This window comes from Crotalus tigris, unplaced genomic scaffold (assembly GCF_016545835.1).
Source record: "Crotalus tigris isolate CLP2741 ecotype Arizona unplaced genomic scaffold, ASM1654583v1 scf7180000019427.664434, whole genome shotgun sequence".
Classification (NCBI taxonomy): Eukaryota; Metazoa; Chordata; class Lepidosauria; order Squamata; family Viperidae; genus Crotalus; species Crotalus tigris.
The window spans coordinates 415,202-435,362 of NW_024097534.1; the positions used below are offsets into that span (position 1 = coordinate 415,202).

General features: G+C 45.1%; 1 protein-coding gene across 3 annotated transcripts; it reads left to right on the top strand.

The window, feature by feature from the left end:
* The first annotated feature begins 1,261 nt into the window (after window positions 1-1,261).
* KIAA1210 (KIAA1210 ortholog) lies at window positions 1,262-18,224 on the top strand. 3 transcript variants are annotated; one of them, XM_039362353.1, is made up of 12 exons: window positions 1,262-1,532; window positions 5,650-5,732; window positions 8,162-8,333; window positions 8,782-8,908; window positions 9,349-9,495; window positions 9,842-9,907; window positions 10,578-10,781; window positions 12,101-12,206; window positions 12,945-14,438; window positions 15,434-15,618; window positions 16,257-16,365; window positions 17,335-18,224. In XM_039362353.1, exons 1-12 carry the CDS (start codon window positions 1,498-1,500, stop codon window positions 17,499-17,501), a joined length of 2,895 nt encoding a protein of 964 aa, XP_039218287.1. In that variant the 5' UTR covers window positions 1,262-1,497; the 3' UTR covers window positions 17,502-18,224. The 3 variants fall into 3 exon arrangements, with proteins under 3 accessions (XP_039218287.1, XP_039218288.1, XP_039218289.1); XM_039362354.1 differs by having other exon boundaries at window positions 17,338-18,224; XM_039362355.1 differs by having other exon boundaries at window positions 8,782-8,893.
* Window positions 18,225-20,161: the final 1,937 nt, after the last annotated feature.

A 20,161-nucleotide genomic window follows, 5' to 3' on the forward strand; every position in this document is an offset into this window, starting at 1 on the left:
GTCCAGCTACTGTTATTTATAATCATCTTGGGTTTTTTTCTTCTTCTTCCATTTTTACTTCTTTCTGTGTTATGTGTCCATTTTTCTTCAGGATGGTGTTTTTTTTTGCAGCCTTTCCTGGACAGAGAAAAAAAGACAGAATTCACACATTGTGCTAAGCCACAACATGGCTTGCAGAGTTGGGCCTTTTAACCTTGTGTGTATGGGCTTTTGCAAACCAGGGTTCATAGCTTATTGTGGTATGAGAGCTCAGCCTTTGGTGCGCAAACCGTAATTTCATGAAATAGTTGGGGGATTTCCTATGGCTGGCTGAGGATTCTGGGAGTTGAAGTCCACACATTCTTCAAGTGTCTAAGGTTGAGAAACTACGATATAAGTTTTTTTAAATTAATCTTCAGTTGCAGTCTAGCTAAAGGAGATGAAAACACGTCCCGCTTCATCAGCTTCTTTAGAATAACTTGCAGGCTTGTCTCACGGAGAAGGCTCTGAAATGGCGTGAATTAATTGCAAATCCTGATTAATAAAAAGGATAAGGCGGGGACTACATTAGATTAACCACGTTCCCCACGTAATTTCTGATATGAATGCTTCCACTCTCTGAGTCAAACCAGCAGGATGCACGTAAAATTAGACAGATCTCTCCAACTTCTGCAAAAGTTTTTTTTTTTTTTTAAAGGGAAGCAAAATAAGAAGCGCAAGAATGACTGGCCACTGAATGTTGCTGGCCGCTGAAAGCGAAGGGATTGGGTGAACTGGTGGGAAGCCTAGTCAGAGAAAAAAAAATACATGTTGCAACAGTTTTGTGGCATTTTGTCATTCCTCTTTGCCAAAAGGAACAATTTTATATCCTTCTTGATAAACTGTTTACTCTGATGCTTTAGTTCCTTCTCTCCTTCCAAATGTTTATCTGGAATGATTAAAACTATCCTTTTTTTTAAAAAAAAAATTCCCATGGAGATGAGACAGTTTCTTTCTCTTTCGTCCCAAGGCTCTTGTTATCTCTGCCAAAAAGAGACAAATGGTTACGATTTTGGGCTCAGATGCTGCGGTTTGGTTGAGCTGGAAAGAGAGAAAGAAGAGAGAGATAGAGGCAGAGAGAGAGAGAAAAGAGAGAGAAAGGGAAAGAGAGAGAAGAGAGAGAAAGAAGGGAGGGAGAGAGAGAGAGACAGAGAGAGACAGACAGACAGAGGAGAGAGAAAGAAGGGAGAGAGAAAGAGAGGAAAGACAGGGAGGGAGGGAGGGAGAGAATTAAACAGGAAAAAGAGGGGAGTGAACAGTTCATACCAGGGTTGGGAACAATTCTGCAAAACCTACTGTAACTTTACATTGTATCAGCAAACCGGCTGTTGTATCTTTGTGGGTTGCGTTGAGAAATTGGCAAGTGTGGAATTTGTCTAAGCGTTCAGTTCAGCAGCTTGATGGGGGCGGGAAACGCTGTTCTGCCTGCAAGATGAAGGCTCAGATGTTTGTGGATTGACGGGCTGCAGATAAAGGACCATGGCAGGTTTTTACAACTGTCTGAAGACGAACAAGTAAGTGGCTTTAATTTACGCTGTCTTGCTTTTCTTCCCTCTTTTCGAAGGGAGCCCAAGTTAGCAGATGCTGGAAAGCAAAACACGGCTCCTTACTTTCTGGTGCTTCCAGCTTGTTCCTTTTTTGCAACCTCTGTGCTTTTGTCGTAAATAGTTTGGGGCTGTAAACCTTCCTGCAAAGTCTGCAGGTTTTGAAGATGCCTTTGGAAGGAAAGCTTGCTTACATTTGGCAGAGGAGTTTGCTAGTAAAACGTCTTGCTTTTCCTGAAGGGCTATTAAATAAAAAGGGGGGAGGATATTGATCAGGAACACCACAATTCTGTGCAGGTTTATTAGAAAGAGGGATTGAGAGAGAAAGAGCTTCATAGCTCTGGAACCAATCATTTTTTCCATACTAAACTGATTAGTGATTGTAATTGATTAGTAAATTGATTAGAATGGGATTTTCTTGCATCAGGAAGGTTGAATGAAATGGAAGAAAAAACTGGGCAAGGATTGGAACATAAAATAACATAAAATTCCCTCTGATGGCTGGAGGGTTCTGCCAAAATTGAGAAATACTGGCTTAGACAGATCATTGGCTAGATTCACACAAAATGTTAAAACCTAAACCTGGATTAACAAAATCCCAGGGCCGTCTCCTCGGAACATGCTTTGCTTACCCAAGCAAACCAGGTTCCATGGGTGACTTTTCATCAATACAGATCCACATGCTACCCAGCTCTGCTTTATCAGAGATTTAACATGTTGGGTTAATCAGGCCGCATGGTGGTTGGTTATCTGATTTTGGAGAACAAAATGTGGCTATCAAAACCAGTTTATGACTGTAGGTTGGGTGTAAATGAAGGGCTTGTAACAGAAAAACAGAGTTGGAAGGGACATTGGAGGTCTTCTAGTCCAACCTCCTGCTCAAACAGGAGACAAGCGGCTGTCCAATCTCTTAATGTCTATGGAGATTCTCAGTCATCCAGGCCATGTCTGTCTCAAAGATGCTTCCCCCCCCCCCAAAGAAGCAACTTTCTTGTTTTTCTTTGAAGACATTTTACTTCTCATCCAAGAAGCATCTTCAGCTCTGACTGGATGGTGAGGAATGGGAGAATTTATACTCCTTGCAGACCGCTGGTCATTTGCATCCTTTTAGAGAGTCGTTGAGGCCACCTGGAGGTTTATCAGGGTCGCCCGAGTAGTGCAGATGGGTGTGGAGTCTTCTTGGAGCTGCTGAAAGGACTGTGTTGTAGACTGGAGATAGATGATGTCATATCCCTCCCCCTCTGTTGAGAGAGGGCTGTTCAGTTTTGACCTAGATGGCTTCTTTGGCCCATCTTTCAAACCAGCGGTCCTCTCTGTCCAAAACGTGGATTTTGCTGTCTTCAAAAGAGTGGCCTTTGTCTTGTAAATGCAGATGGACTGCTGTATCTTGTCCTGATGGGTTTGTTCTCCTAGGTTGTCCATTCTCTTCTTTAAAATGGAGCACCCACAACTTCAGGAAGCCAGGCATTCCACTGTTTAATTGTTCTCCCTGTCTTCTGCCCCAGGTCTGGAGCTTTTCTTGAATTCCACCTCCTTTGATATATTCTTTAAAAGAGATGCTGATATCAATAATGCTGTCTAGACCGGTCTTTGACCATCAAAAAGGTTTGGTTTGATAACAGTATTTATCAATTTCCCGGTCACTGGAAATTTTTATTGAGGGCTGAAACCCGATTCGTATTTGGATGGGGGGACTTTCATAACATCTAGAACTGTACACAAGAATGGGATCCAGACTGGGATCCAGGGGGCCCAGAATGGAGACGTCCTGGTCCACCAAATAGTGCTGGTCAGTGTTTTTTTCAAACTTGGCAACTTTAAAAATGTGTGAACTTCAGCTGCCAGAATTCACAACTGGATGGGATTGGAACATCCAATGACATGAAATTCCCTATGCTGGCTGGGGAATTCTTTGAGTTGAAGTTCACACATTTTAAAGTTGCCAGGTTTGGAGAACTGAGTCCATATAGATGTTTGATGTTAGTATGGCAGAGTTGCTTCTGGCAACCCACCTCAAGGGCGCCTTGCTGGTTGAGTTCCTGGACCACAGAACATCTGTATTGAATCAGCTGGACTCAAATAAACCGAGGAGGGGGGTGGAATTTAATCTTTACACATTGCCTCCCCCTCCCCCTTTTAAATCCCCTCCCCCCTCTTCCAAGCCAATTGAAATGGAATTGACTCTTTCTCCTAGCACTGCTGAATCTTTGCTAGCGATTTGAAAAACGCCAAGCATTTTTCAGTGGTGCTCTGATCATGTTCCAGGAGTATGATACCATATCCTGCATTTAACAGGGCTGGGGGGGTGGTGGTGGAGAGGAAATGAGAGGGGTGGGCAGGAGAAGCGAGATCGTTCTTGCTTTTTGCAATTTTTTTTTAAAGAAACAAGGGGGTTGGGATGGGACAGCCTGGGGATGAATTGGAAACACATTGAGTCAATGTTTGTGAGGTTGTGAAGCCCTGAACAGGAGTTGGTGTTTCTTGCTGTGTTATAGGACAGGCAAGAAATAACACTATAACACACCAGACACTTTCTCCACAATCCAACCTGCAGTTCAGAACTTTGAGTAGAGGTTGCACGAAAGCAAGAGTTGTTTGACCGCACACTTCCTGAAATAAAGTCGAGAGGGACGCCTTTATCCCTCATGCTTGGCTAATAAATCCTGCTTTAGAAATCACAATGTCTGCGTGTGTGTGTGTGACACACCGAGCCTAAACACAGCTGCATTATGATTTAGTGGGCTGGGTGCCTCAAGTCATAGTGTGGCGCATTTGACCTGTGCTGTGTGTGACCTGCTTAGCATGAAAATGGCACTTGTCCCATCCTGTTGGCTGTGCAGGAGGCTGGACTAGAAGACCTCCGAGATCCCTTCCCACTCTATTATTCTGTTAACGAAGGGACAGAAGTGTCTGTGGGGGGGGCACACCTGACTCACCATTTGGAATGAAAAAATGGGGGTGCTCCTTGGGGATGGTGGAAGAGCAGATTGCACAAGCTCGGAGAAAGAAACTTCACCTTCATCCTAGACCCGAGCGACAGATATTTGCCAGTACTGCAGATTGTACAAAATTTGGCCCAGCGTGAAAGATACAGGTTATGTGACTCAGGCGGGTTTTTTTTTTTTTTCATTGCTGGGTGTCACATATTGTGACCCGTTTTTTTCTCCCCCTTTTTCTTTTCCTTTCTGTTCGTTTTGCTGCAGAAATCTGGCTTGCCCTCCGTTCTCTTTTGTCTTTTGTGCTTGTGTAAATATGCCAAAAGAATTCCCTTTGCTTCCAGAGGGGCATAAGGCGTCCCACGGAGCAGCTGTTTCCTGTTAGGATTTGTTCCTTCCAGCCTGTGTGGACCCCCTGTGATGACATCAAGGCCCCCCCAGGAGTCCGCAGAACACAGGTTGAGAACCCCCTGGTCTGAGGTTATTGCAAACTCAGCCATAATCTGGGCTGGAGGAGTGTATTTTCATTCCACGACTTCCAGGAGTCAGGGGAAAAAAATTGAACAAAGCCAGAATAAATGGAAAAAGATTTGGGATTTTTCAAGGATGGGGCCAAAGACCTGCCTCATTGCAGAGGAAAGATGTCCCGTCAAGGATTGCTTGAAACCTCTAATTTTTAAATCATGTTTGGTTAGGAATGCCCGTGCGGTGACTCTTTGTTTTCTTATCAAGAACATTAAGGACTAGAGCCTTCCTTTAAAAATATCCCCAAACCAAAAGGGTTTGGACTGAGTCAACTTCAGGCTACAGCTTCCTGGAGGCCTGTCAGACGTCTTCTTTGAGCCGGAAAAAACATATTTAGGGCTGTACCTCTGAGTTACTTTCCTCCAGCGGTGTGAAAATTAAAAAAATAAAGCTTTTTAATGCTTTCTTTCCTCTCCTGCCAACCCTGATCCCGACTTCCTGAAAGGGAGGGCGAGGCTTTCCGCCAAGCCAGGATAATAGTTTTCAGTTTGGGCTGGAGAAGGGGCTGCTTTGAGAAGCGCGCAGATCCTTGTTGTGCTGCTGCGAGATGAGTTTGGCGGTGTCTCAGATGGAAGGCAACCAGCTACCTGGATAAACTTCTTCCCTGCTTCTTTCTCTGCTTGCAGATCTAGGAACTGCATCGCGATGTCCACATCAGAGGAGGAACCAGAGGCGCTGGAAGGAGAGGAAGTGGCCGATACATTTGCAGGCGAGTTCTTAAAATAATAGTAATAATAGTAATAGTTAATAGTTAATAGTAATAGTTAATAATAATAATAATAATGGTGCATTGGAAAATCTGCAAAAAATATCATTTGCCTGTAAGCAAAAACTGGTGGGATCATAAAATAGAGAAAGTCATAGAAAATGATAAAATTAAACTGCTCTGGGACTTCAGAATTCAAACAGACAAGCACCTGCAACATAACACCCCAGACTTAATAATTGTGGATAAGAAAGACAAAAAAGTCTGGATAGTGGACGTGGCAGTGCCTGGAGACAGCAGAATAGACGAGAAAGAGCTGGAGAAGATAACAAAATACAAACACCTACAAATAGAAATAGAAAGTTTGTGGCAAAAGCAAGCAAGGGTAGTACCAATAGTCATAGGCTCCTTGGGTGCAATCACAAAACAACTGGAGCACCACTTGAACACAATTGGCATTGACAAATTCGCTATTAGTCAATTGCAAAAGGCAGCCTTACTAGGAACTGCTTCCATCCTGCGACGATATCTGTAATACCATCAAACAGCCACATCTGCCTATCCCAGGTCCTGGGTAAGGATTCGATAGGTAGACAAAATGCCAAATCCAGTCTGAACATCTGGCTGACTGTGCAATGATCCATAATAATAATAAAGTTGGAAGGAACCTTGGAGGTCACCTAGTCCAACCTCCTGCTCAGGCAGGAAACTCTATACCATTTCAGACAAATGGCCGTCCAGTCTCTTCTTAAAGACTTCCAGTGTTGGAGCATTCACAACTTCTGGAGGCAGGTTGTTCTACTGGTTAATTGTTCTGACTGTCAGGAAATTTCTCCTTACTTCTGGGTTGCCAAGCGTCCAAATTTGGGTGCTGTGACTCTGGGGATGCTGCCACAGTCCCAAGTGTGAAAAATGGTCATTAAGCCGCTCTCTTTTCAGTGTTGTTGTAACCTGGACAGTCACTAAATGAAGTGATGTAAATCGACGGTGGTCGTAAGTGGGGGACTGGCTGCATTCCCAGTTTAACGTTCTGTGCAGAGCGACATTGAGTAGCGAGGTGATGCTTGACTTCAATTTTGCAAATCCAAAGAAGGGTCAAAGTGCTTAAGGGTGCTCTGGCTTTGCCTGTCACAGTGTGTGAATTGTCGCTTATGGCACCCATGTCCTTTCCAACAAAAGCAGAGGTAGCCGTTCCGTTGTTTGTGTCTCAAAGTGGCCTCTGTCTGCAGTGAATGGGGGTGTCACAATCTTGTTCGCACCCTGCTTCCTGGCACGGGAGAGTTTGGGCAGGGGAGGAGGATTAAAAAAAAGAAACTGATTTGCAGAAAGGAGGAGACAAAGGCCCACTTAAAGGATGCTTTGTTTGTCTTTCTTTCAAAGCAGCTGGGAGAACCGGTGGCCTTGCTTCTGGCCTCCGCCTGAGCCGAAGAATGGACTACAGTCCGCTCAGAGCTAGCCTCTGCTCATCTCATGACATCTCTGCTAGCCAGGGGCATCTGCGGCCTCACCCACGGAGCTGGCTTGTCTTTGGCACGTGAGGTCAAAGGGTGGCAAGCTTTCTCTGTGCTGCAGACGTGGAGCTCTCCCCACATCCCAGAAATGCAAGGTTAAAGGAGAATATTTTCCCTAAAGGAAAATAGCTTAGTATAAAGTGAGAGCAAATCCCATTCCTCTACTAGCATTGATGATGTTATCTAGTTCAGTAATGAAATGTCTGCAAGAAAACAACTAAGCTCAGAGAGCACCAAAGACCCCATGGTTCTCCTCCTCCTCCTCCTCCTCCTCCTCCTCCTCCTCCTCCTCCTCCTCCTCCTCCTCCTCCTCCTCCTCCTCTTCCAACTCCACTCCCTTCTAGTACTGATGATGTTCCCTAGTTTGGTAATGAAATGTCTGCAAGAAAACTGTCAAACTCAGAGAGCATCAAGGACCCCACCATCCTCCTCCTCCTTCTCCTCCATCTCCTCCTCTTCCTCCTCCTCCTCCACAAACCCCATTCTCTTCTGGTGCTGATGATATTCCCTAGTTCGGTAATAAAACATCTGCAAGAAAACCACCAAGCTCCGAGAGCACCAAGGACCCTTCTGAGGTTAATTTTCCATGGAGCTGTGGGTTTCTCCAGAAATCAAACACTGCTTCATGCTTAGCTGCAGCTCAGCTAAAACCAAAAAAACCCCAAATTGGTCTGCTGTTGTTTCGTAAAGGTAGCCACCCACCATCAATCCTAACATTGGAAGGGAAAACCCCTAGGAAGGGAACACACCCCTTCCGATGCACAGGCGGGAACGGTGCTCTGAAATGCAATTCAATAATCCAAAATATAATGAAAGGCGGGAAAAAAATCACAGGCTTGGCACACCGAGGAGGTGAGATTTGCTGCTGCTGTTTAAACCAGTCTCAGCTGGGCTTTTTATTTATTTGTTTGTTTTGCACAGGGAGGAAGAAATCCAAATTTCAGAGCTTTAAGGACTTCTTTGCCAAGAAGAAGAAGAGCAAAGATCTCCCGTCCTCCACGGAGGAGACCAAACGAAAGCCGAGCCAGGCCAACAGCGATGGCGGCTCTCCTCAACTGGAGTCCATCTTGCTGCCTTCGCCCTTGGAAAATGAGTGAGTTCTCCTGCCCGTCTTGTGTCAACAAGCCGGTCCGCTTGTCCCCAACAGCAAGGAAAAACTCTTCTGTCGCTCAAGTTGGTGCACAAACAAATCTCAGCGCTGGGCTGGAATTCCAGGAATTTCCTCTTTGTCATTTGCAGCGTTGCCTCCTGACAGTTTGAGTGGTGAAACCTTTTCCCCTCGGGATGGTTTCGCTTGCAGAAATGCAAAAGAGAGGAAGTCGGACTGCCCCTTTCCTGGAAACCCATCCAGACGGGGCTAATTAGTGGTGTGGGGTTGGCTTAAATGTTTACATGTGTGTGTGTGTGTGTGTGTATTGAAAGCCAGATTTGCTTAACGACTGTGTGGTTCGCTTAAAGACCATCAAAAAAAAAGAGTCTTAACATTTGCTTTCTCCTTTCAAGTGGCAACCTTTGAAAAGTTTATTTATTTCAACTTTCAGGTCCAATAGTAGCGTGGGAGACCAAGCCTTAATGCACGACAGCCAGTTTCCTTCCGAAGCGTTGTGTGATGTGGTTGGGGAAACATCCTTGCAGGAAAATTTCCCTGAGAAGGTGAAAAAATTCGAGGTGAAAAGGACTCCTTGGGAATCTTAATTCCACTGGTGCCTGAAGCAATTTGGGCATAAAAACACAAGAGTCAGAAACACTCCTGAACGTTTGCATTCATAAAAGGCAGTGACTGTTCTAAACTTACACAATTCTTGAATTTCAGCCTTGGCTGTGGCAGTAGGACAAGCCCAAATTATATGAGTTAAACGTTTCCATTTTTGAACTGCAGTTTCCAACAACAAGGTGATTGCAATAAGAGGTCAAACTCTTCTAAGGGAGTTGTATTTCCAGGAATAATTTTCTTCCAAAACTGATAGTCTTTAAATATCTTGACTTTGGACCTGCTCAGCCCAACTTACCCATAAACAATAGAAACAAGTTTATTTGCTTTTTTTTTTTAAAACTTCTTTTATTGTGATTTTTTAAATTATCTCCACCTTCTACACTTTCTGTTGCAGCAAAGTCTCTGCATTGAGTCTCCACTTGTAATGACCACCGGCAAAAGGATGGATGGGGTGGTCATTGTTTCAGAAGATGGTCGTTTGCCCAGAAGCCTTCTGGAAATCTCCACCGTCCATGACATTCTGGTATCTTCTACAACTCAGGTATGCGCCTGGTGAAATTTCCTAGCAGAGTGGTATTTGTCTGAAATGGTTTTAAGGTTTCCTGCCTGAGCAGGGGTTTGGACTAGAAGACCTCTAAGGTCCCTTCCAACTCAAGCTGCCAAGATTACAAAATACTCTTCTGCAGGATTCAGCCCCCTATTGATAATTGATCGTGTAGTTTTAAAAGCTCTTCAGATTCTGGGACTCAGCACAGTTCCTGAAAGGGGTTTACGCAATCTCTTTCCCTTAAGCTGAACAGGATGTATACCGTTTTGATAGATCCCCTAAAATCCTGCGTGTCTTATTTGTCTTAAATTTCCTCCTCTCTCACACTGTCTATCTGCAGACTTCCGACCCTCTCCAGCTCTGCAGCTCTTTGAGTTTAGATGAGACAGACGGCAAAGCCAATCAGGTAAGTATCTAATCAGGTAAATCCAAGTAGTCTCGGCTCAGGACCATAATTGAGTTCCAGAATTTACGCGGCTAAGTGAGAAATTTATTACAATGAGTTTTGTCCCTGTAGTCCAGGGGTAGGCAACCTTGGCTCTTTTAAGACTCGTGGACTTCAACTCCCAGAATTCCTGAGCCAGCATGGCTCAGCCTGGAAACCTCTCCCTTTCCCCTCAGCATGGCTGACTCAGGAATTCTGGGAGTTGAAGTCCACGAGTCATAAAAGAGCCAAGGTTGCGTACCCCTGCTGTAGTCGGATGATCAAAATTCAGACGCTGGGCAACTGACTCCTAATTACGACGGTCGCAGTCTCCGGTGGTCACGTGATCCTCTTCTGCGACCTTCTGACAAGCAAAGCCAGTGGGGAGGGCAGGTTCACTTAACAACGGAGAGGGCTAAATTATCAGCTGCAGTGGCAAGCAAAGGCATAAAATGGGGCAAACTCACTTAGCAAAGGTTTCACTTAGCAAACTAATTTTTGGGCTCGCTGGTGGTGGTAACTCGAGGGCCACCTGCGTTAGGAGCAAGAAGAAACATGCTAGCAAAAAAGAAAAAAATATATAAACGTTTAAAAGGAGGGTATTTGGAACGCAGACAGGAGCTGAAGCACCATGTCGTGTCTGCTTCCGTAGGTTGCTTCAGGGTCTCCTCCTAAGCATCGCAGCAACTCACTTCCTCTGGGGTGTCCTGCCTCGCCCCACGGCCAGGCACTTCTGGTTGATTTCAACACCCCGGCTTCTCCCCTAGGCTGCCTGGATACCTCGGCAGCCAAGCACAGAATTGCGATGAACCCCCGAAAGCAGAAGGGGGCTGTGAAGAAGAGTCGCCATTTTCTTGTGAGTAGCTGCTATTCGACAAGGTCCTTTGGGGAAAGAGAGAGAGAGAGAGAAAGAGAGAGAGAGAGAGAGAGAGAGAGAGAGAGAGAGAGTGTTGCAGAGTTACAGGTTGCTGGAATTGGGTATGTCTAGTTTAATGAAGAGAAGGACGAGGAGGGACATAATAGCAGTCTTCCAATATCTCAGGGGCTGCCACAAAGAAGAGAGAGTCAAGCTATTCTCCAAAGCACCTGAAGGCAGGACAAGAAGCAACGGATGAAAACTAGTCAAGGAGAGAAGCAACCTAGAACTAAGGAGACACTTCCTGACAGTGAGAACAATTAACCAATGGAACAGCTTGGCACCAGAAATTGTGAATGCTCAAAGACTGGAAGTTTTAAAGAAGAGATTGGACAACCATTTGTCTGAAAGGTTTCCTGCCTGAACAAGGGGTTGGACTAGAAGACCTTCAAGGTCCCATCCAACTCTTGTTATTCTGTAATAAAACTGATCATAAGTCACTTTTTTCAGTGCCATTGTAACTTTGAATTGTCACTCAATAAACTGTTGTCAGTTGAGGATTAGATAATAATAATAATATGGTCAGTTTTATAACAGAATAACAGAATTGGAAGGGACCTTGGAGGTCTTTCAGTCCAACCCTCTGCTCAGGCAGGAAACCCTACCTACCATTTCAGACAAATGGTTGTCCAGTCTCTTCTTAAAACCCCCCAATGATGAAGCAGCCACAAGTTCTGGAGGCAAGCTGTTCCACTGGTGAATTGTTCTCACTGTTGGGAAATTTCTCCTTAGTTCTCTCCTTGATTAGTTTCTTTCTGCTGCTTCTTGTCTTCCCTTCTCTGGGGCTTCTTTGAGGCACTTCCTTTTCACGCTTACGACCATTGTAGCATCCCCATGGTCATGTGATCAAATTCAGACATTTGTCAACTGACTCAGATTTATGACAGTTGCAGCGTCCCGGGTGTGTGTGTGTGTCACGTGATCCCCTTTTGTGAGGTTCTGACAGGCAAAGTCAACGGGGAAGCCAGATTCACTTAACAACCGTGTCACTAATTTAACAACTGCAGCGATTCACTTAACAAGGCTGGCAAGAAAAATGGGGCAAAATGGGGCAAAATTCTCGTAACCCGTGTCTCGCTTAGCGACAGAAATCTGGGAGCTCAGTTTTATTTGATTTATTTATCCCTTCACTTTGTTTGCTGCTCATCACGCTGCAAGGCAAACTCTGTATACAAGTAGTCTTATGACCAGAACTGAGCCTGGAATTATGGGTTGGTAAGTTGTACCGGTCACTAAGCAGGTCACCTCTGTCATGTCAGGTGGAGCAGATGTTGGAAGAACAAGAACCTCTGGAGCCTGAGGAAGAAGAAAGAAGGCCCTCCAAACTCCTGGAAGAAGCTGCTGGTCAGAGAGAAGTTTGGGAAGGTAAAGCCACCGGTGCAGGAAATCAGGAGGCAGGATAGCGTTCAACACAAATTGACCCCGAGAAGAGTCAATGGACTCCAAGGGGAGAGAGGGGCTGGACACAGACCTCTTTTGGGGCCGTAGGGACTCTAGACTGATGACGCACTTGACCCCACCCTCTTGCTCAGCTTGGTCATCTCCTACAACCAGTAAGTGGTAGATATTTCTGGAGGCAACAGAGAGCTTTCTGTATTGAGGTTTGAAGGCTGGAAACTGATGATGATGATGGAGTTGATGGTGATGGTGGAGATGATGGTGATGATGATGGAGATGATGGTGATAATGATGATGGTGATGGAGATGGTAGTGATGATGGTGATGATGATGGAGATGATGATGGTGATAATGATGATGGTGATGGAGATGGTGGTGATAATGGTGATAATAGTGATGATGGTGATGACGATGGAGATGATGGCGATGGTCATGATGTTATCCATTCAGTCATATCTGACTCTTGGCGATTCTCTGGGCCAGGTCTCTCCATATCTTCCGATCTGGCACTATTTCTTTGAGTTGTTCTATGTTCTGACCGGTGTCCAGCCATGGTCTTCTGGTTTCCTTTTACCACAAATTCTTCCCAACATAATTGCTTTCTCCAGTGTTTCCCCCCTGCATGACATGGCCAAAATAAACGAGGCACAGTTTTGTAATTTTTGGAAACCATCCCCTTCTCTTATCTTCATTTTTCTTATCTAGGCTTGGTGAGCCACCATGTGGTGAAGGGAAACGAAGACGGGACTGACGATGCGTCATCTGGGACCAGAACCTCTGAAGCTTTGCCTTCTTCCAGCACTGGCCTGCAGGAAGATGAAATGTGTGTCTTGATATCAGACGCCCAGAACTTGCCAGAGACTCAGCTCCAGTCGAGCTCCACCGTGCCCTGTCCAGATGTACCAGCCTCTTTCATCAAAGGCAGAGAAACAGAGAAGAAGGACCATGAGGAGAAGAAAGGAACTTGTCCTCCCACAGATGATCAAAAAGCACAAAGTGGTCCAGAAGTCACAGAAAACTCGAAATCTTTCCACTTGAAGACCAAAGCCACTGGACTCCATAATACACCACTTTCTGCTTTGCCAAAGAGTAAAGTAGGGAAAGAACCTATAGCAGAAGATATCCAGATAGCTTGCTCACAACGAACAGATGTCCGAGCAAATGTTTCTAAACCTGCCAGGAACCGACACAGAGCATGCGATAGATCTGTCTGTGGAGACAGTTCTACTTCTCTGAAGGCCGATCCCATGCTGTATGTTCCACAGCTTTCTTCATCTGCTCTGAAGGCTTCCTCAGATGCCCCGAAGGACTTCATGCACAAGCACAAGCACACTGTCAATGAAGATGGAAGAGGGCCTTCAGATATGGAACTTCAGCCTTCTCAAGGCCCTGGGAAGCCGATAGATTCTTTACAGGGCACGTTGTCCACTCTGGAGGTTGACCCTGACAGACCTGTGCTTCTGAATGTAGCAGACAAGAAACCTTGTCTCCAACCTGAGGACAGCACTGTTCGAGAATTGGGGAGTCTTTCTTCCGGAAGACCGTCCACCGTGGGATCTACTGAGGTTGCTTCCAAAACGTGCCCTCCTGTCAGCACTCCTGGAGTTCCGTTGGGAAACGTCATAACCACGGAAGAAAGCAAAGCTACGGAGATGAACAAGACCCAGGCAAAGTCCTCCTCTGCAAAGCCAGTCAGATTCACCATCGCTCCAGCCTGGCAGAGATCTCTCTCAGGGGGTTCAAGCTCGGTGGACAATTCCTGCCCTCGAAATTCTCCAACATCTCCCGTAAAACCAGAATTGTTTGAAAGACTTTCTCCACTCGATGCAGGGTCCCAAATAATAAACCCCCCTGAAAGACCTGACCGGGCTAATAGAAACACGGGGGTCCACTTGAATTCTTCCCCTGAGGAAGTGCAGAACTCCCAAAGCCCATTTGGAGTGAAGCTCAGGAGGACCTCATCTTTGCTCAAGTACCAAACAGAACATCACTGGGACCCTCCCAAGCTGGTTCCATTGGCAGTTTCTTCACCATCCTCGATAAAAATTGAAGCCAAGGCACCAGGTTCTGGAGCCTCCCTTCAAAATCGTACTGATGGTACTAAGGGTTTACTCGCCAACTCTGGCAAGCAAGACAAAAACCTGCTTGGGACCAAACCTGGAGAAGGAGGCACCGAGCTGCAAGCAAGCAAACCTTCAGGTATTTCTCTTATCGAGATAGGAGAAGGTCAACCAAGAAGGTGGACCAAACTCAAGCAACCGATGCTGTGGAGGTCACCACTAAGCTATGCAACTTTCACTATTAACAGCTGTAGTAACAGAATTGTGCCAATCTGAATGTGTTCTTCCTTCCCTCCCTTTTTTCTCTGGGTGAAGGGGAATTTCCTCTACTTATACTGTAAGTTGCTATACAGTGGGAAATTGATGGGTGTTGTAGTAGAGCTTAGCTGGAGGTCTCCATTCTGCAGAAGGCCTCAGGTGTGAAGAATCAGCAGCATGCGTTATTTTCCAGTTAGGGTGATTAATTGCTCACGCCTATACACAAGAATCTAGTCAACTAATGGTCAGCACTAAGCTGGTGCTAGATAACGAGAACAGAATTCAAGAGGGTTTGAACTTGGACCGATTATGGGAACGTAATGACTCCAAGCTTCTTCCTCTCTTGACTCCGCTCCCGGGCTCTGCCTCTCCTCCACCTCCATCAGGTTGCTTATCATGCTAAAACTCAACCTCTCCACAGTTTTAACAGAACAACAGAGTTGGAAGGGACCTTGGGGGGGGGGTCTTCTCCTCCAACTCTCTGCTCAAGTGGCTATCCAGTCTCTTCTTAAAAGCCTCTAGTGTTGGAGCACCCACAACTTCTGGAGGCAAGCTGTTCCACTGGTTAATTGTTAGGAAATGTCCCCTTAGGTCTAGGTTGGTTCTCTCCTTGGTTCGTTTCCATCCGTTGCTGCTTCTTGCCTTGCCTTCTGGTGCTTTGGAGAATAGGTTCCCGCAGTGTTTCCTTCAAAGTTGAGAAAACAACTGAGGATATTTTGATTTTAAAAAATTGTTTGCACCAAAAACTCCTGCTTGGCTGTGCCTAACAGGAGAGCCTGCTCCACTAGCAAGGTGAGGAGCCAGAGCACAGGTAGGTCACAGTGGAGAAGACAAATCTGAAATGTGACGCTGTATTTCTACCCCTTTCTCTTCTAGAACAAACCCCCCCAGTGTTTTCGGCAAGCCCCTCTGTTCAGCCATCTTGGATCTCCCTGGCAAAACAGAAACAGCAAGGATTCCAGGATGATGCTGTGGCCAAGGGGCAGAAAAAGAGAGAGGAAGCGGTAGCCAAAACGGGAAAAGAGGGGACAACACCTACAAGCGCATCTCGCCTCCAAAAGGTAGACCCAGAAGAATATTGGAGCAATACATTCTGAATCTGTCAGTGTGGAATGTTAGGGGAATAACGGGGTCCTCAACTTACAATAGTTTGTTTAGTGACCCTTCAAAGTTACAGTGGCATAGAAAACAGGGACTTATGACCTTTTTTTTTCACATTTATGACCGTTGCAGCATCCCCACGGCCCCAGGGTCAAAATTCGGACGCTTGGCAACCGACTCATATTTATGATGGTCGCAGTGTCCCTGGGTCATGTCATCCCCTTTGAATAGCAAAGTCAATGGGGGAAGACAGACTCACAACCGTGTGGCTATCTTAACAGCTGCAGTGATTCACCTAACCCCTGGGGCGAGAAAGGTCGTAAAACGGGGCCAAACTCAGTTAACGACTGTCTGACGTAGCAATAGGAATTTTGGACTCAGTTGTGGCCGTATGTCAAGGACTGTCTATATTGCCAGCTGCCTCAGCTCAAGGGCGGATGTAGCCCATCGGCGTGAGCATTCAGAAAAACCCTCCCACGTCCTCTTGAACAATCTTTTAAGTTTTAAATGTAGTGCTTTTTTTTAAACTTTATAAAATGTAATGTTTTTAGTTTTTTTAAAACAAGATTGCGTTTTTCTTTTTCTTTTTTCTTTACAGCAAGTAAGCCTGACTAGCGATGGTTCACCCAAGAAAAGTATCCCTTATCAAAATGTGTGTCTACTGGAGAATAAAGTAGCGTTGAAGTCAGCGCCGTTGGCTGCCAAAGGTAATAACAGAGTTGGAAGGGACCTTGGCTAAAACATATAAGGAACGGTTGCTGGAATTGGGGATGTCTAGTTTAACGAAGAGAAGGACGAGGGGGGAGGGGGACATGACAGCAGTGTTCCAATATCTCAGGGGCTGCCCCAAAGAAGAGGGAGTCAAGCTGTTCTCCAGAGCACCTGAAGGCAAGACAAGAAATGATGGAAACTAATCAAGGAGAGAAGCAACCTAGAACTAAGGAGAAACTTCCTGACAGTTAGAACAATTAACCAGTGGAACCACCTGCCTCCAGAAGCGGTGAATGCTCCAACACTGGAAGTTTTTAAGAAGAGACTGGACAGCCATTTGTCCGAAATGGTGTAGGGTTTCCTGCCTGAGCAGGGGGTTGGACTCGATGATCTCCAAGATCCCTTCCAACTTTATTATTATTATTATTATAACCCCTTGCTCAAGCAGGAGACTTTATACCATTCCAGACAAATGATTGTCTAGTCTCTTCTTAAAAACCTCCAGTGATGGAGCACTCACGACTTCTGAAGGGAAGCTTTTCCCCTGGTTAATTGTTCTCACTCTTAGGAAATTTCTCCTTACTTGCAGCCAGGGGTTGGACTAGAAGACCTCTAAGGTCCCCTTTGACTCTTATTCTGTATTCTTTTAAGGAAAACCAAAATGCCCATCTTCCAATCATCCAGATCATGGGTTGTCCCAAAGGTACTTTTGGGCAATTGGACATTCTTGGGTTTTTTTTTTCTTTGAAAACATTTCGCTTCTCCTCCAAGAAGCTTCTGAAGAACTAAAGAGCTGAAGAAGCTCCTCGGATGAGAAGCGAAACGTTTTCAAAGAAAAAAAAAAAGCTAAAAAAAAAAAAAAAGGCAAGTTGCCTTTGTGAACAAAAGCACCTTTGGGAAAAGTAAAAATGGTATGATTCTGTTTAAGCCTCCAGATCTTCTTAATGTCCTGTGTTGTTTTTCAGAAGGATTTGCCAGAATCCTCCCCCAGGCAGGTCCTCGGATGGAAAAGGACACCAGATTGCCACCCATCCTTCCTGTGGCCTCCTGCAGCTCCACCAAACCTCCTTGGCTGTCCCTGGCTAAGAAAAAAGCCAAAGCATGGAGCGAAATGCCTCAAGCGGTTCAATAGCAAATGACAAAAAAAAATTCTTCTCACACTCTGCTGCCAGTATTAGTGTTAGCCGCCGGAAGTTGACCGTGACCGTATTTCTAGACGTCTTGAGCCATTGAAGAGTTGATCCAGGAGGAAACAAGATTGGCGCTTCTGCCAAAATGGGTGGCTTGGCACAACCACCCAAGGTCATTTCCATGCTTGCTGTCTGCAGGGCTACAATCCAGGTGGGTGAGCCTAGCCTACTTAACTCCTGAAGGACCAAAACTTCTGCTGAGATGATCGGGGTTTGCCCGAAGTAGCTTCTGCTGGAATTTCTGCCCTTCTTACAGCCTGTTGGGATGTAGAAGATCGAGGCCAATGTTCTTCAGACTTGGCTACTTGAAGATGTTGGCTTGAAGTCCCTCAGCCCCCCATTGTCAGGCTACCAAGTTTGACAAACCCTGACAAATGTAGATCCTGGCTTGTAGTTCTCCAACGGTGAAGATATTCACCTCTGTTTCTGCCCCCGTCAGTAATTCTCTTATTCTAGGTGGATTTTTTGAAGCTACCGATCGCGGTGTCGATTCTGGAATTAACTCTTCCTTCTTGCAATTAACCTGTTTCCATCCTACTCCGACGTATTGCCCTAACTTCTCTTTTTGCTCTGTAAAAGAGGTCAGAAAAAGCAATACGTCCTTTTCTTTTCGTCTTGTTACTCATGGTTTCTTTTTTATGTCAATAAATAGCTTTTAAATATAAGGTAAGTAGATGTTTTCGTAATTCTTGTTTTTCTGGATCTCTCCTCCCCCGTAGGTTGACCCTCCTCTTCTTTATGGCAGCCCCCCAAATATTGGAACAATGCTATGTCACCCCTAGTCCTTTTCACTAGACTAATAGACATAGACCTTGATAATCCTTGATAATTACAAAAAAGATGTTGAGAGTTTGGAAAAAATTCAAAGAGCAATTAAGATGATCAGGGACCTGGAGGCTAAAATATACAAAGAACAATTGCGGGACTTGGGTTTGGCTAGTCTAAAAAAAAAGAAGGAACAGGGGAGACATGATAGCAGTGTTCCAATATTTGAGGGGCTGCCACAAAGAAGAGGGGTCAAATTATTCTCCAAAGCACCAGAGGGAAGGACAAGAAACAATGGTTGGAAATTGATCAAAGAGAGAAACAACCTGGAATTAAGGAGAAACTTCCTGACAGTGTGGACAATCGACCAGTGGAACAGCTTGCCACGAGAAATGGCGGTCGCTCCATCACTGGAGATTTTTAACAAGAGACTAGACAATCAGCTGTCTGAGATGGTATAGGTTCTCCTGCTTGAGCAGGGGGCTGGACTAGAAGACCTCCAAGGTCCCTTCCAGCTCTATTCTATTCTATTCTCTTTTTTGGTTCACCAGCAGAGGGCAGAGAGAACTTTATAAAAGAGAACTGCCAAGAAGAGGATTTAAACGGCTTTCCCAATCTCCCATCCGGAGCAAGAGAAATCCTGCCGGACTGGTGCAAATGTATTGTGTGGCCCTAATCCAGACCACTGAATTAAAGCAGAAATCCTACTTCATGATTTTTGAGGAGGCATTGCAACTTAGCGTACTCTTGTGAAGTTTTTTTTTTCCTCTTGGAAACAGTTCTCTTCAAATTAATTTTTATTGCAGTTTTTATTGCTATTTTTGCCCATTCTTAGTTTGCATTTTAATTTTTGGAGAATCAGACTAAAACGATCGACTTGGTTGGCCACAGAGAGCAGGGAGATTCCCGTTCATCACCAAAAATGTTTTTTTGTGGCAATACAACCTCAATATAGCCTTGAAAGTTTTTAATATATTTAAATAGGTTAAATACTTAAATCTATTTAAATAAATATATTTAAAAGCTAGGTGAGGAAGTGTGACAGGCCCCAGGAGAGGGCCTGCCATAATTCCTCAGCCACCAAACCTTTTAAATATATATTTTATTTAAAAAAAAGATGGGGAGGGGCAGCTGGAAGCTTGCAAAATGCTGGGACTCCTAATTTTTAGTTTTCAAAAGTGCCTTCAAATGGATCTCCCCATATTTTGATAAAGAGATTAAAAAGGATAGGAGGCTGCATCAAGGACTCCATAGATGTTACTCCTGCCCACGAATTTCAACCACTTTGCAAACTGTCCTCAGAAATATACCCCCCCCCCTCTGACCCCAGGCCCCTCCTTTAACACATCTACAACTCCAGCAAAAAATAAAACAAACTCAGGCACAATCTCATTTGCTAATACGTGGTGCTCAAGTGCAAAAAGACAGTCCTGTTAATATTTGTAATCTTCTGTTTTGGGTTTCATTTTGTTTTCCCAAAGGGAGAGGGCAGAATCTCTGTGGAAGATGCACCTGGACCCAAATAAGGCTCATGTTGGTTTTATGTGAAGAAGGAAGGCAACATTAGCAAGTTGAATTAAACCAAAGCCGACAGGGACCTGGTGAGGCGGGATGGGGGGGCGGGGAGAGGCACTTTAGCATCCCTGTGGTCGGTTATAAAGGCGAATAAATGTGGGGGTATTGCCGTGGTCGTAACTTCAAAACTGGGTCATAAGCAGTGGTGGGATTCAGCCAGTTCGCACCACTTCGGCAGAACCAGTAGCTATTTTTTTGTTGCCCAGGCCCAGAATGGACTTCCGGAAGTGGCATCCACACAGAAAACTGGTTATTCACATAT

Bases quoted from the DNA above. Each gene is read 5' to 3' on its own strand.
- KIAA1210 (XM_039362353.1), top strand. From the start codon at position 1,498: ATGGCAGGTTTTTACAACTGTCTGAAGACGAACAA. The intron at 8,909-9,348 runs GTGAAAAGGACT...TTTCTGTTGCAG, and splicing joins AGAAGGTGAAAAAATTCGAG to CAAAGTCTCTGCATTGAGTC. The intron at 10,782-12,100 runs GTGAGTAGCTGC...CTGTCATGTCAG, and splicing joins AGAAGAGTCGCCATTTTCTT to GTGGAGCAGATGTTGGAAGA.